This window comes from Lathyrus oleraceus, chromosome 7, assembly GCF_024323335.1.
Source record: "Lathyrus oleraceus cultivar Zhongwan6 chromosome 7, CAAS_Psat_ZW6_1.0, whole genome shotgun sequence".
NCBI lineage: Eukaryota > Viridiplantae > Streptophyta > Magnoliopsida > Fabales > Fabaceae > Lathyrus > Lathyrus oleraceus.
In genome coordinates this window covers 103,074,871-103,090,048 of record NC_066585.1, presented here as the reverse complement: position 1 = coordinate 103,090,048, position 15,178 = coordinate 103,074,871, and the positions used below count along the sequence as shown (strand labels likewise).

General features: G+C 38.4%; 1 protein-coding gene across 1 annotated transcript; it reads right to left on the bottom strand.

Annotated features, from left to right (window-relative positions):
* Nucleotides 1–13,994: 13,994 nt before the first annotated feature.
* LOC127102245 (eukaryotic translation initiation factor 4 gamma-like) lies at nucleotides 13,995–14,876 on the bottom strand. Its single transcript, XM_051039644.1, has 2 exons — nucleotides 14,359–14,876; nucleotides 13,995–14,220 (listed from the first exon to the last, which is right to left on the bottom strand). Exons 1-2 carry the CDS (start codon nucleotides 14,874–14,876, stop codon nucleotides 13,995–13,997), a joined length of 744 nt encoding a protein of 247 aa, XP_050895601.1.
* Nucleotides 14,877–15,178: the final 302 nt, after the last annotated feature.

The following is a 15,178-nucleotide window of genomic DNA, read 5'->3' as shown; positions in this document are numbered from 1 at the left end:
TCGCGTTACCATTTGTATCCATCCTATTTAACCATCAATTTAAATTCAATTCTAATCACTTACCCAATTTCAAATCTATTTCGCAAGGCAAGTCAAAAGTTTGATCCAACATCAAGTTATTTCAAAATTGTCTCAAAAACAACCCATTTGAAACTTTTCTTTTCAAACCGTTTCCACTATATCAATTTATCAACCATCCACATTCAAATCATTTTTGAAACCATAAAACCACTTCAACTTTTTTTTATATAACCATAAACAAACCTCGATCAACATCGAGTGCATTTTCCCAATAAAACTTCAAAATACATAAAAATATTCAAAACACTTTTTTTAATAAAGATGGAAATGGAACTGGGTGAATATCACGAGCTCCTGAGACTAGGATTCGAGATGGATATCTCGCGAATCCAAACTCTCACCATCGTCAAAAATACATCAAACTCATTCAAACCTTTTTTTGCCTTTTGGCACAACCTACAAAACCTTTACAAAAACGAAAGACATTTTGTCTTAAGCATATGAAAAACAATGTTTCATCCACAACTGTTGAGTTGAGATAAGTGGTGTGAATATGATTTGTAAATCCATTCAATGTGGTGTAAATGTCCGCTCCTCACTTGTTTTGGGTAAAACAATGTTTTCCGTCGATTAATACAAGATAGTTTTCGCTAAAATTGACCAATAAACAAACTTTTTTTACCCAGAACTATGTATGCCTTGACTTCTCTTTTGAGATACGTAGGAGCAGGATTGCGAAATCTTGTCAGACCCACTAATAAAAAATAAACCTTTTATCCTCTTCTTTACCCTCTTAATAACTTTAGAAGCCTAAGTTATAAACAAACACTAACACGTACAACTAACCAAACGGTTCCCGTTAAGTACAATGGACGTGAGGGGTGCTAATACCTTCCCTTTGCGTAACCGACTCCTGAACCCTGATATTAGTTGCGATGACCTTATCCTTATCCGTATTTAGGGGTTTTATTCGACATTTTCCCTTTCCCTCTGTGGGAATAAATAAAGATTGATGGAGACTCTGTTATTTCCATCGCTCGAGCCTGCCATTTCGCTTCGTGAGGTCGTTCTCATTTTTCAAGGTACGACAGATGGCGAATCTGCTGGGGAATCTCCCATCCCTAAGTGAGTCATACCTAGTTAGGTTGTTGTGTGTGCTTATGTTTGTTTACTTATATGGCTTTTCTTTACCTTATGCTTTCATTATTGTTATATTGTTATATGGCTCTATTGGATCATTGGTACTTGGATATTTGATTACAAAACCTTGAGGTAAAGACTTTCTACCCGAGTCTTGAATGGAAACATAAGATAGGATGATGGTTGATTAGTGCGGACTCGCAAGGTGAATACCTCGTAAGGATCGGCATGAGAACCTCACTTAGAGTAGATCCTTTTGAAATTGTTGTTGCGCGGGGTGAATACCTTATTAGCTTTGATGTTTTCAAAGGGGTCAATGACTCTAAGAACCTTTTAGAACATTGAACCTTTTTTGCCAACTAAGAATGATGGTTGCGTAGTGTGGATTCACAAGGTGAATACCCCGTTAGGATCGATACGAAAACCTCACTCAGAATAGATTCTCACGAAGGAGTTGGTGCACGGCAAGAATATGTCGTAAGCGTCAAACATACTTGTGAATCTATGACTCTGAGAACCATGTCTAGAACCGAAGTTGATGGTTACATAGTATGGATTCGCGAGGTGAATTCCTCGTTAGGATCTATACGAAAACCTCTCCTTGAATAGATTCCCTTGAAAGAGTTGATGCACAACAAGAATTTTCCATAAGCATCAAACATTCTTGTGGATCCATGACTCTGGGGTCCTTTGTAAAAGCCTTAGATCATACCCGGTGAAAACCTGTTTGGAAAGCAATCAGATTCATTCGTTACCTCGAACCTTTGAACTTGTATAAAAAAACATTGTATTTCATCTAAATTCATTGCATATGCATAGAAAGCAAAGCTCTTAGTCGTCTTCCATTTGTTTCAGGGATCTAAGTCATTTGAAAGAGAAAATGAATCCTGAAAGAAGAAGCACATTTCAATTCAAGTACAAGAAAGTGGACCTTGACAGTTTGAAGAAGTTGACGTAAGAACAAAGTTGGTTCTACAATATATCTCTAAGATTTTGATAATAACAAAGGATGAAACAGAAATGGCACTCTAACGAAAAATTTTCTTAAGTATGCAGAACTCTGACCAAAACAATCAGATACAGAATCTAGCGCTTAGATGCTACTCATAGGAAACACGCTCAGAAGGTTCTAACTCTGATCCACGCAGGAACCAGCAAAACAAAAAGAAGTCAGAAACTCGGTTAAAGAAGAATGAATTCAGACTCTGAATATGAAGAAGTCAGGATTATAGAGAAACTCTGATTTGGTCAGACAGAAGCGACCTCTGAAGAAGAACTCTGACTAACAAGACTCTGAATACGAATTCGCCAGCTCAGAACGCGTAACCATGAAGAAATCTGTTTTTAGAAAGAAACTATTTCTAGAAGGAAATTATGACGCGCACAAAAATGTTTTAGAAAGAAACAAGGAGAGTAATGACAATAATCATTATTCAATGACCAAGATCCTGTCATCACTCAACGGTCCTCTCAAATCCCTATATAAAGGACGGAATGCCTCACAAGAAAACACCCTTGAGACACACAACCATACGAATTTCTCAATCATCATCTTCTACTTTTACACGAGTTGTTGTTCTTACGTGAAAACTATTGCTCTTATATTTATGTAATATTTGCTTGTTATTAGAAGCATTGTGCATTACAAATATTATCTAAAATACTTCCTCAAGTGACTTTGTGCAGTCTGAATACTTGAGAGGGCTAAGGGATTATTCTCTTAGATAGTTGTTTGTGTAATATTTCAAGATTAGTGGATTAAGTCCTTTTTGAAGGCAAAATCACCTTGGTCGGGTGGACTGGAGTAACTTTGTATTTCAAGCGAACCAGTATAAAATTTTGTGTCAATTTTTTTTTACTCTGTGTGTGTCTAAACGATCAAAAAAGTTTTATTTTCCAAAAACAATTCAAATCCTCTTTCTTGTTTTTCTATACCTTCAATTGGTATCAGAGCTTCGACTCTGTTATTGATTTTCTAATCAAACACTTAACAGTGTAGAGAGATCCAGCGTGAGAAAAACACTATGGCCAACACCAATGAAAGAGATAGTTACAATGCTAAACCTCCAATCTTTGATGGAGAAAATTTTTTATTATTGGAAAGATAGAATTGAAAGTTTCTTTCTGGGCTACGACGCTTATCTATGGGATATAGTCACAATCGGATACACACCACCTGTGACTGACGCCGGCGTTGCCATTCCCAGAAGCAAAATGACAGATGATCAGAAGCGTGAATTCAAAAACCATCACAAAGCCAGAATGATACTACTTAATGCCATTTCCTACAATGAATATGAAAAGATCACCAACAGGGAAACAGCTAAAGAAATACTTGACTCCCTGAGGATGACTCATGAAGGAAGTTCTCAAGTCAAAGAAACAAAGGCTCTGGCTCTAATTCAGAAATATGAAGCCTTCAAAATGGAGGGCGATGAATCTGTAGAGGTAATGTTTTCTAGATTTCAAACTTTAATTGCAGGACTCGAAGTTCTGGACAAGGGCTACACAAATGTAGATCATGTCAAAAAGATAGTCAGAAGCTTACCAAAGAAATGGAAACCCATGGTCACAGCTTTAAAGTTATCCAAAGATCTGAATAATATCATCCTTGAGGAACTCGTCAGTTCACTCAAAAGCCACGAGATAGAACTTGAGGAAGATGAGCCTCAAAAGAAGATCAAGTCTATAGCACTGAAGTCCAGATCTGAAAGACGCAAACCAGAAAGAAACAAAACCTTTCAAGCTGAAGAGGAAGACAATGACGACTCTGAAAAGGAAGACTCTGACCATGAAGAAGAGTTATCCCTTTTAACCAAAAGAGTTAAACAACTCTGGAGAAAAAGTAATAATAACTTCAGAAGACCAAGACCCAAGGGAGATCGCTCAGAATCAACTTCTAGAGGTAAGTCAAACAAAGAAATAACATGCTATGAATGCAAGGAAACAGATCATTACAGAAACGAATGTCCCAAGCTGAAGAAAGAAAGCTCCAGGAGAGAAGGCTTGAAGAAAAGCTCATTCATAACCAAAAAGGGACTAATGGCCACCTGGGACGACAGTGGATCTGATTCCTCCGAATCAGACTCTAAAGAACAGGCAAATGTTGCACTTATGGCTACCACCTCCAGAAATACATCAGATGGAGAATCTGAATCTGAAGAGGTATTTTCTGATCTTTCTCGCTCTGACCTTAAATCATGCCTTTCTGAAACTCTAAACTCATATCAGAAACTTAAATAAAAATTTAAGGCTTTAAAATGAGTTCTTGAAAGAACAATCGAGGAATGTGATAAGCTTGAGATAACTGCTTCAGAACTAAAAGATGAAAATCAAACTTTGATAAAAGAAAGAGACTCCACAAATAAACAATGTTTAAAACTTGAAGAAGCACTATCTCAATCCCCACAAACTTCTAACACAATGATATATGAATATGAACAATCTTTTCAAAAGTTTCTAAAAAATGGGATAGAAAGAAGCAGAATGGCATCCATGATTTATGGAGTAAGTCAGAATAATAAAAGAGGAATAGGGTATGTCCCCAGTAAAGATAAATCCTTTACAGATGACAAACCTAAATCTCCTTTTTCTTATCACTACACACATACACAAGCACAACATTTTGATAATGCTAGAAAACCCAAAGTTCTAAGAAACTCTAGGAAAACTAATCACAAAGGACCCAAAAGATTTTGGGTACCAAAGGATAAGATTGTTTATGTTGCAGATATCTTATGCAGCAGAGTTAAGACACCAATCATGGTACCTGGACTCTGGATGCTCGCGACACATGACGGGAAGAAATTATATGTTCCAAAGGCTGGAACTTAAAGATGTCGGCTTTGTAGGTTTCGCAGGAAATCAGAAAGGAAGAATCAAAGGCTCTTGAACTATTGGTAATGGAACTTTTCCCTCTATATCTGATGTTCTCTATGTAGAAGGTTAATGCATAACCTGTTATCAATAAGTCAATTAAGTGATAACGGTTATGATGTAATCTTCAACCAAAAAACATGTAAAGCAATTAATCAGAACAATAGAATAGTCATATTCATTGGCAAGAGGAAAAACAATATTTACAAGATAAATCTTGCTCACCTAAAAGAATAAAATGTAAAATGCCTGATGTCTGTTCATGAAGAGCAATGGGTATGGCATAGACGCTTGGGCCACATTAGCATGAGAAAACTCTCTCAGCTAAATAAACTCGAGTTAGGCAGAGGCCTACCTAAACTGAAGTATTCTTCATAAGCTCTATGTGAGGCATGTCAGAAAGGTAAATTTTCAAAAACATATTTTAAAAAGAAAAATATTGTTTCTACCTCTAAGCCTCTAGAACTTCTTCACATTGACCTGTTTGGGTCTGTTAAGACAACGTCAGTCAATGGAAAGAAGTATGGACTAGTTATTGTTGATGACTTTAGTCGCTGGACATGGGTAAAATTCCTAAAGCACAAGAGTGAGTCTCACTCTGTATTCACTAGCTTCTGTTCCAAAGTGCAAAACGAATTTGACTCTAAAATCATCAGAGTCAGAAGTAATCATGGTGGCGAATTTGAGAATAAATTTTTTGAGGAACTATTTGATTCTAATGGAATATCCCATGATTTCTCCTATCCTAGAACTCCACAACAAAATGGAGTTGTAGAGAGGAATAATAGGACACTCCAAGAGATGGCCAGAACCATGATCAATGAAACAAATGTGGCTAAGCACTTTTGGGTTGAAGCAGTAAATACAACGTGCTATATTTAGAATAGAATCTCTATAAGACCTATTCTGGAGAAGACTCCCTATGAACTGTGTAAGGGAAGAAAACCCAACATTTCTTATTTCCATCCTTTTGGATGCTCTTGCTTTATTCTGAATACTAAAGAACATCTGAACAAGTTTACCGTAAAAATTTCTCAGATTTCCTTTATTCTCCTTTTTTTTCAAACGCCGTGTGACATTAATTGAGTTGGGTTTCTCTCCTCCTCCCACTCTCAGCGTCACCAATATATATACAAGTTAAATTAGGGTTTTTAATAATTTTGAAAATCCACAAATACCCTTGGTGTTCATTTTAGAAACAAAATTAAATAGTATTAACTAAAACTAAATAAAATTAAATATTAAAAAATAACTAAAATAAAAATATAATAAAAACACCAATAATTCTATTTAATTTTTCTAGACACTCTGAAAAAAATGAAAAAATAAAAGCCTCTAAATAAAAAAAATTCGGGCGCAAAAATGCTCGAAAAAATAAATTGACTGCACCAAAATGATCAACGTAAAATAAACTTCTCAGATATATACAACATCTGATTTAATTTTGAAATTAATTTTTATCGGTTAACAAACCCAGACTGATCAAAATGCGACCAAAACAAGTTTAAAACATAAAACGAGCATGCCAGGTTAAACTAAGTGAAACGTAGATTAATATAATTGACGTCTGCAAGCTCGAATTTGAAATTTTTCATCCTTTGATTTTACGCACAATTGACATTCAGTTTGACCGATCTGTCTGTAAACCCGAGAAATTATTCTGACTGACAATTTGGACATTATGCATGTTATGATATGCATATGATGTTAATGGTTCGATGAATGCATTGATTCAACGATTCAGGGTCAAAATTGGGGTATGACAGTTGCCCCTATTTAAATAGCTTTACCAAATGGTATGAGTGATGACAGTCTTCATAGTATCTTGGTGAAAGATATTTAAATTCATAAGACTCAAATTTTGTCCCTAAATGTCGATGACAAGATATGGTATGTTATGCATGCATGAATAACTTTTTTTTGTTCGATGGGGTTATGATGTGAGATGAACCTTAACATGATTTTTTTATAATGGATGATGGACAGATCTGTGGGGAATGATAGAGATACAATGGTGGCGATTCACAAGAAATGTTAAAGGCAATGGGTGAGGACTCACTAGGGATGACAAATTGATGGGAAAAGGATACTGGGGAATATTCAAAGTGTGTTTTATCAATAGGTTCAGACATGACCTGGCACTTTTGAATATATCTTACAATTCTGGAGATTTCTCATAAGAAATTCATCCAATCAGAGATTTTGGAGATTCCTAACACGGAATTTATCCAAGATGAGAATAAATTGGAGTCTTCTCACTAGAAGATCACCCAAACAACTAGACGTTGGAATTTTCTTACTAGAAAATCATCCGCATAAAACGTTGGAATTTTCTTATCAGAAAATCATCCATACAAAACAAGATTAGGAGTCTTCTTGCGAGAAGATCATCCATGTAAAAGGCTAAGACGGTCTTTTATGAAGAAATCAATTAAGACAAACATCATTGGAGTTTTTTTTCCTAACTAGAATAACATCCAAGCTTCTGGGAGTTCCTTAAAATGAATATTCAAACATGACTTTCTAGGAACCATCAGGAAAATAGGGTAATCAAACTCTCTGTATAGGCCAACAAAAGTTGTATTTTGGCCGTAAGTATTGGTTACAACCAACTTCTAATAGATTGGTACCAGTTACAACTGGAATTTTAAATGATGTTGGTGACAACCAAACTCCAAGCACCAATTATAATTGGATTTGTAAACAGAATGCCGCTTATGACTGGAATTTTGGAGGATGCCAATAACAATTAGACTTTGAGGACAAAGTGCCAGCAACAACTAGTCTTTTGGGTCAAAGGACAACAATCAACGATAAGACCTGGGTCAGTGCAAAATGAGTACGGAGTACACTTCAGACCATGCATGATTGGATTTTTCTTTTATGCATGATATATGAATGATCATGATGTGAAAATGATGACTCTATATAGACTAGGAGTTGGTGGAGACTCTTTATGAAGATTTTGATTCCTCAACACCAATTACTCAACCAAAATGCCCCGTGATGGATGCTGCTAAGGAAAATTTCATCAAGCTTGATAATTGTTTTTGTCTAATAGATCATTCCAGAAGGTTGACAAGTTATGCCCTGTGGAGATCTTTGTTACGGTGATCTAGGGGTGCTTCTGCAACCTTGAGACTTTTGAGACAACAAATGATTTCCTTTTAATCTTCCCATATTCCAAAGAAAAAATTGTGTTCTTTCAATATTTGTTAAAAAATCTTTTCAAGTTCAAAATCTCATTATTAACAAATAAATGGCATTTTGCATAACAGAGAAAAAACACGGGTGACAATATTGATAGACAAATTTTTTATTTATTAAAGAATGGTAGCGAGCAAATGGTGGAACTCCATGGAATATTACAATTTTGAAAATGGAAATGGGGAAAGAGTTTACATTGAATCCAAAAACCATTACTAGCCCTAATAACCATGACTCCACAAAACCTTACTTCTGAAAAGAGCAGTTGGATTGATCTTCCGCCTTTGGCTCTTCTTATGTTGATTAACACTATCTGATACAGTCTTTGCCTTTAGTCCCTAATTTTTGCCTGGACCACCCTTTCGGGTTTTCAGTCCACCGGGACGTTTTTTTTTGCCTAAGTCTCCCTTTCAGGTTTTCAACTTAGCGAGCTATCATTTTTCTATTTTATCCCTAAATTTTTCCTAGACCGTCCTTTCGGGTTTTCAATCCACCGGGATACCCATTTTTGCCTATGTCGCCTTTTCAGGTTTTCGACTTAGCGGGTTTTTGTTAGGCATAGTATTTTTTGATTACATCAGAGTTCACGGGGTGTGTGAGCTCTTCCTCATCCATAGTTGTAAGAATCAGGGCACCTTCGGAGAAGGCTTTCTTTACAACATATGGGCCTTCATAGTTAGGAGTCCACTTCTCACGTAAAGCTTTGTGCACAGGAAAAATCTTCTTGAGCATGATATCTCCCTCTTTGAATTCCCGAAGATGGAGTTTCTTATCAAACACCCTTTTAATCTGTTTATGGTACAACTGTCCATGGCACATAACGGTCATACGCTTCTCATCAACGAGGTTCAACTGGTCATATCTGTTCTGAACCCATTTAACTTCTTCCATCTTGGTTTCCATAAAGATTCTCATAGATGGTATATCTACTTCGATTGGGAGAACTGCTCCCATCCCATATACTAAAGAGAAAGGGGTTGCCCCTGTTGAAGTACGGACCGAGGTCTGATATCCATGTAGTGCAAAAGGTAGCATTTCGTGCCAATCCCTATAAGTTTTCACCATCTTCTGCGGGATCTTCTTGATGTTTTTATTAGTAGCTTCAATAGCGCCATTCATCTTTGGATGATATGGGAAAGAGTTATGATGCTCAATGTTGAAGTTCTCGCATAGCTCTTTCATTGTTTTGCTGTTCAAATTCGTCCCATTATTTGTAATGATCTGGCTTGGAATTCCATAACGGCAAATGATCTCCTTTTCTAGGAAAATAGCAACCACATGTTTTGTTACGTTGGCATAAGAAGCGGCTTCTACCCATTTGGTAAAATAATCAATTGCTACTAGAATGAAGCGGTGACAGTTTGAGGCTTTAGGCTCTATGGCGCCAATCATGTCAATGCCCCACATTGAGAAACGCCAGGGTGATCTTAAGACATTCAGTAACGTTGGTGGCACATGCACTTTGTTAGCATAAATTTGACACTTATGACATTTTCTGGCATAGTTGAAACAATCAGACTCCATGGTCAACCAGTAATAACCAGCTCTTAAAATCTTTTTAGCCATGGCAATGCCAATTGGCATGAGTCCCAAAAGATCCTACATGAATCTCTTTGATTAACAGGCCTGCTTCGTGTCTATCCACGCATCTGAGCAAAACCATGTCGTGGTTTCTCTTGTATAACACATCATTGCTAAGGAAGAATTTGGATGCTAACTTCCTCAATTGATTTTGTAGGAAGTGTCTGATGTCATGAAACCAAGGTTTTCCATCGGCTTCCTCTTCAACCAATTGACAATAGGTTGGCTCAGTTTTCCGCTCTATTTGGATGAGCGGTGCTTCATTGCGAAATCTAACTTGGTACATTGAGGCTAGCATAGTCAGAGCATCAGCTACTTGATTTTCTGTCCTTGGGATATGACGGAAAGTCACTTCATCAAAGTATTTTATCAATTCCACGATGTATGCACGATATGGGATCAACTTGGTATCATGGGTTTCCCATTCACCTTTGACTTGGTAGATTACCAGGGATGAGTCTCCACACACCTCAAGGATCTTGATTCGGAGGTCAATTGCAGCTTCAATACCCAGGATGCACGCCTCATATTTTTCTATATTATTTGTGAATTCAAAACACAACCTTGCTGTGAAAGGAGTATAACCACCATTTGGATTCATCAAAACACCTCCCACACCATGCCCCATGTAATTGGAGGAACCATCAAACATTAGCTTCCACCGGGATCCTGGTTCAGGTCCTTCGTCAGGGCCTGGGATCTCATAATCTTTTATAGCCATAATATCTTCATCAGGGAAGTAAAATTTCAATGACTCATAGTCTTCAAACATGTTGGTGTGCAAGGTAGTCAGACATAACACTTCCTTTGATGGCCTTTTGGGTTACATACTGGATGTCATACTCAGACAACAACATCTACCAACGGGCAAGTCTTCCAGTTAAATCAGGCTTTTCAAAAATGTACTTTATTGGATCCATCTGGGAAATCAACAAAGTCGTATGACAAATCATATATTGCCTGAGACGTTTGGCGGCCCACGCTAGAGTGCAATAAGTCTTATCCAAGAGTGAATATCTGGTTTCACAATTAGTAAACTTTTTGCTCAATTAATAGATAGCATGCTCCTTTCGGCCGGTTTTGTCGTGTTGTCCTAGAACACACCCAATAGACTCTTCAAGCACAGTCAAATACATAAAGAGAGATTTCCCTTGAATAGGTGGAATCAGGATATGAGGCTTTTGCAAGTAATTTTTTATTTTCTCAAAATATCCTTGACAATTAGGATTCCGTTCAACTTCTTGATCTTTGCGAAGCAACTTGAAGATGGGATCACACGTAGTAGTCATATGGGAGATAAACCTGGACATGTAATTCAAACGTCCAAGAAAACCCCTGGCTTCTTTTTCGGTACGTGGAGCAGGAATTTCTTGTATTGCTCTAACTTTGTCTGGATCTACCTCAATTCCTCGTTGACTAACAATGAATCCAAGTAATTTTCCGGTTCGAACCCCAAATGTGCATTTAGCACGGTTTAAACATAGTCGTAACTTTCTGAGGCGTTCAAACAGCTATTGAAATTGGTTCATATGGTCCTCTTCACTTTTAAATTTAGCGATCATGTCATCGACATAAACCTCAATCTCTTTGTGCATCATATCATGGAAGAGGGTGACCATCACTCTTTCGTAGGTTGCCCCTGTGTTCTTGAGATCGAAGGGCATGACCTTGTAGAAATATGTTCCCCAAGGGGTGATGAACATGGTCTTTTCCATATCATCAGTATCCATCTTGATCTGATTGTAGCCTGAGAATCCATCCATAAAGGAGAAAACAACAAATTTAGCAGTGTTGTCTACCAGAGTGTCAATGTGTAGTAGAGGGAAGTCGTCCTTTGGACTAGCTTTGTTCAAATCCCTATAATCGACACACATCCTAACCTTGTCGTACTTTTTGGGTACAGGTACAATATTGGCTACCCATTAAGGATACTTTGAAACTTCTAGGAAACCGATATCAAATTGTCTTTTGACCTCTTCATGAATCTTCAGAGCCATGTCTGATCTTATTTTTAGGAGTTTCTGCTTCACTGGTGGGCATTCTGGTTGAAGTGGTAGCTTGTGCACAACAATATCAGTGTCTAGACCTGGCATATCCTGGTATGACCATGCGAACACATATGCGAACTCTTGCAATAGCTGGACCAATCTTTCTTTGATACTTGCCCCAAGCGTGGCTCCAATCTTGACCTCTTTCTTCTCTTCCTCTGTGCCAAGCTTGATTATCTCCACCGGCTCTTGATGTGGCTGGAGGGCTTTGGACTCGTGCTCAAGCAGCCTTGCCAATTCATCAGGGATATCACAATCTTCCTCATCCTCTTCTTTTGCTTGGTAGATAGGGAACTCAAAGTTATGAGAGAGAGTAAAGTCATTGGATTCAATGAGTTTATTGATTATTCTGCATGTTTTTGAATGATTGCTTTTTTATTAAACGTGGAAAAAATGCAAAAGCAAAATGTTTTTTTTGTAGTTTTTGAAAAGATTGCCATTTTCTTAAAAGAAAACAATAAAATGAACAACAAGAATTTAACAAAACGCCTTTTATTCATCATGATGATTTTGAAAATGAAAAGAGGCCCTACAGCATGATCTGTTAGTCTTGGGAAGAGCTAAGGATTTAGAAACCAAAGGAAAACAATTACTTTGATATATGAATGACTTCATGAATCTCAATTGCTTCCTAATTGGTCAAAGTTGCTTCACACTGATACACAAGATTTGTTATGTCTTCATCTTCACAGTCTTCTTCAACTACGTTGACTTGATCTTCATAGTCATAGCCTGCACTGAGGAATACTTCTTGAATTCTTCACATACGATCCTATGTAGGGACCGGGGCTCCTTCTTTAGCGAATGGCTTGTACCCTAAACTGAAACGGTCTTTCTTCATACTGATGTCAATAACTCGTCCCCAACCTTCAGGACTCTCATTCTCAATAGTTGTCTTTGTACTTTTCACAGATGCAAATGACAGGATGACTTTCTCCACAAATTCCTTCACTTCCACAAAAGTAGCATTGGCTATCTCCAGAGCTTGGAAAGAAGTTTCCAAGGCATCTTCAGCAACCTCGATGTAATGAAAGGAGGAAAGGTGGCTGACCATGAGATCTTCTTCACCAGAGATGATTACAAGCTTGTTATTGATGACAAACATCATTTTCTGATGAAAAATGAAGGTTACTACCCCAGCGGCATGTATTCAAGATCGCCCCTATAGGCAACTGTAGGCAGAATTGATATCCATGACCTGGAAAGTAATGTTAAATACACGTGGACCAATCAGAATTGGTAACTTAACTTCACCAATCACAGTCCTCCGGGACCCATCAAATGCTTTGACAATCATTGCACAAGGCCTCATTTTTTATCCTTGAAAAGCTAATTTAGAAATTCTCATCTTCGATAGAACATTGAGGGAGGACCTTGTATCCACTAAAACTCTTGCTAGAGTATCCTCTTGGCACTTCACTGACACATGCAAGGCGCGGTTGTGATTTTGTCCTTCCTTTGGCAACTCTCCACCATTGAAACTCAGGGTGTTGCAAGTTGTGATATTGGAAACCACTCCATCAAACTGGCCAACCGTTATATCTTGAGTGACGTGGGCCTGAGCTAGCACTTTCAATAATGCATTCCTATGAGCCGGGGAACATATAAGCAAGGAAAAAATGGAAATTTTTGATGGTGTCCGGTGCAGCTGATCAACTACTTTGTAATCACTCTTTTTAATGATCTTCAAAAATTCAGCACCTTCATTGGATTGAACCATATTTTACTCCCTAACAGGGTCTACAACTGTAGTTTCTTTGGTTGGTGCTTGAGAGGACACATTAAACTGGGGAGTGTAAATTCGCCCACTGCAAGTCATTTGGCTCGTCCCTACGATGTTTGTGACATCGACACCATCAACCGTCAAACTTTTCTCTTGTCTAACCTCTTCAGACTCTTTGCCAATGACAGTTATATCATATTTTCATGGTACTTCCTTAGTACTTTCATAGGGGAAAGGACTAGGCATGCAGATAACCATGGGTGATGGGTGATTAACTGGCCGAACAATATCTTTTCTTCGATAGCCCGAACCACTTGTTGTTCCTTTTGCAGTTCCTCCAGAGTCTTCAAGACCATGGGGATGAACCAGAGTTAGCGTGCTCCCCCTGAGTCAGAGCATCAACTTTGGCCTTGGCATCTTCTTTCAGCAGAAATACGAGCTGCTTCTTCAGCTTCGGCTTTAGCTTTTGCCTTAGCCTCAGCAGCAGCCGCAACAACAGCAGCCTTCTCTCCAGCTTCTCTGATCCGCTGTTCTTCTTCTTGACGTGCTTTCTCTTCAGCTTCCTTTCTAGCTTGTTCCTCAGTTTCTTTGGCCAAGCGCTCTTGGAGGCTAATACCTGCGTCTCTGATGAAGTCGTTGCAGACTTATTCAGAGAGGTTATTCAGTTTGAAGGCTTCAGAGGTCATCCAACTTATCACTCTGTTCCAGTGGATCCTTACTTCGGAGGGATCATCACTGATGCCAGAATTGATAGTCAGAGACTTGATCTTCTCTATTGAAGAATCTGCAAAAACTTGTATTGCTTCTTCTAGGGTAGGGAAGGTTGTTTCTGGTTCAGTGGCAGAGGCTGGGGAGGATGGATAGGGTGAGTTTGGGGCACTGAGATTTAGTGTGGGAGTGATGGAGGCAACAAAAGTTGTGGGTGTGGGAATGGAAGAGGGTGACTGTGTTGTTTGTTTAGGTTGTGGATTTGGTTCAGATGGTGAGTGGGTTGGTTGAGGTTCAGAATTGATTGGTTGTTCAGGAGGTGGATTTGATTGTTGTGCAGGTGGTGGTGTTTGAGGTTGTTCAGATGTAGTTGGATTTGGATGTTCAGGATGTGGGGAAGTGACTTCTGGTTCATGTTCAAAGTGTGATGGCTGTTGAGAGGCCAGAGCACGGGCTTGTAGCTGAGCCAGAGTGGGGGATCGGGGGTCAGATGGTGTGTTGTCGGAGGAGAGTACATAGTATGGTGGGGATTGTGGTAAGGATGATGATGATGATGTAGTTTCATTCAGCATTTCTGCTTCAGAAACGGGTAGTGTGGTGGTAGCAAGGTTGAATTTAAGTGAGGGTGGGTTAGGGGTTCTGGTGGTTGAGGGAGGAGTTTCAGAGGAGGTGTATATTGGATTGGTTTGGGGAAGAGAATAAGAAATAGGTTTTATTTTAACAGAGCGGGAGAGAGGTACATAATTACTTGGAGAGCCAGCCAGAGGTACTGGATGTCTTGACCTAGAGGATTATCCCAGTCTTGCTTTCTTGGCCTTCTTGGACTTCTCAAAGGGCTCTCGCATCCTCTTCATGAAGTGTGGTGTGTAACACC

Excerpts from the sequence above, each read along its gene's own strand:
- LOC127102245 (XM_051039644.1), bottom strand. The coding sequence starts at position 14,876 with ATGCTGAATGAAACTACATCATCATCATCATCCTTACCACAATCCCCA. Across the intron at positions 14,221-14,358 it reads TCTTCAATAGAGAAGATCAA|AGACGCAGGTATTAGCCTCC; the intron begins GTCTCTGACTAT and ends CGACTTCATCAG.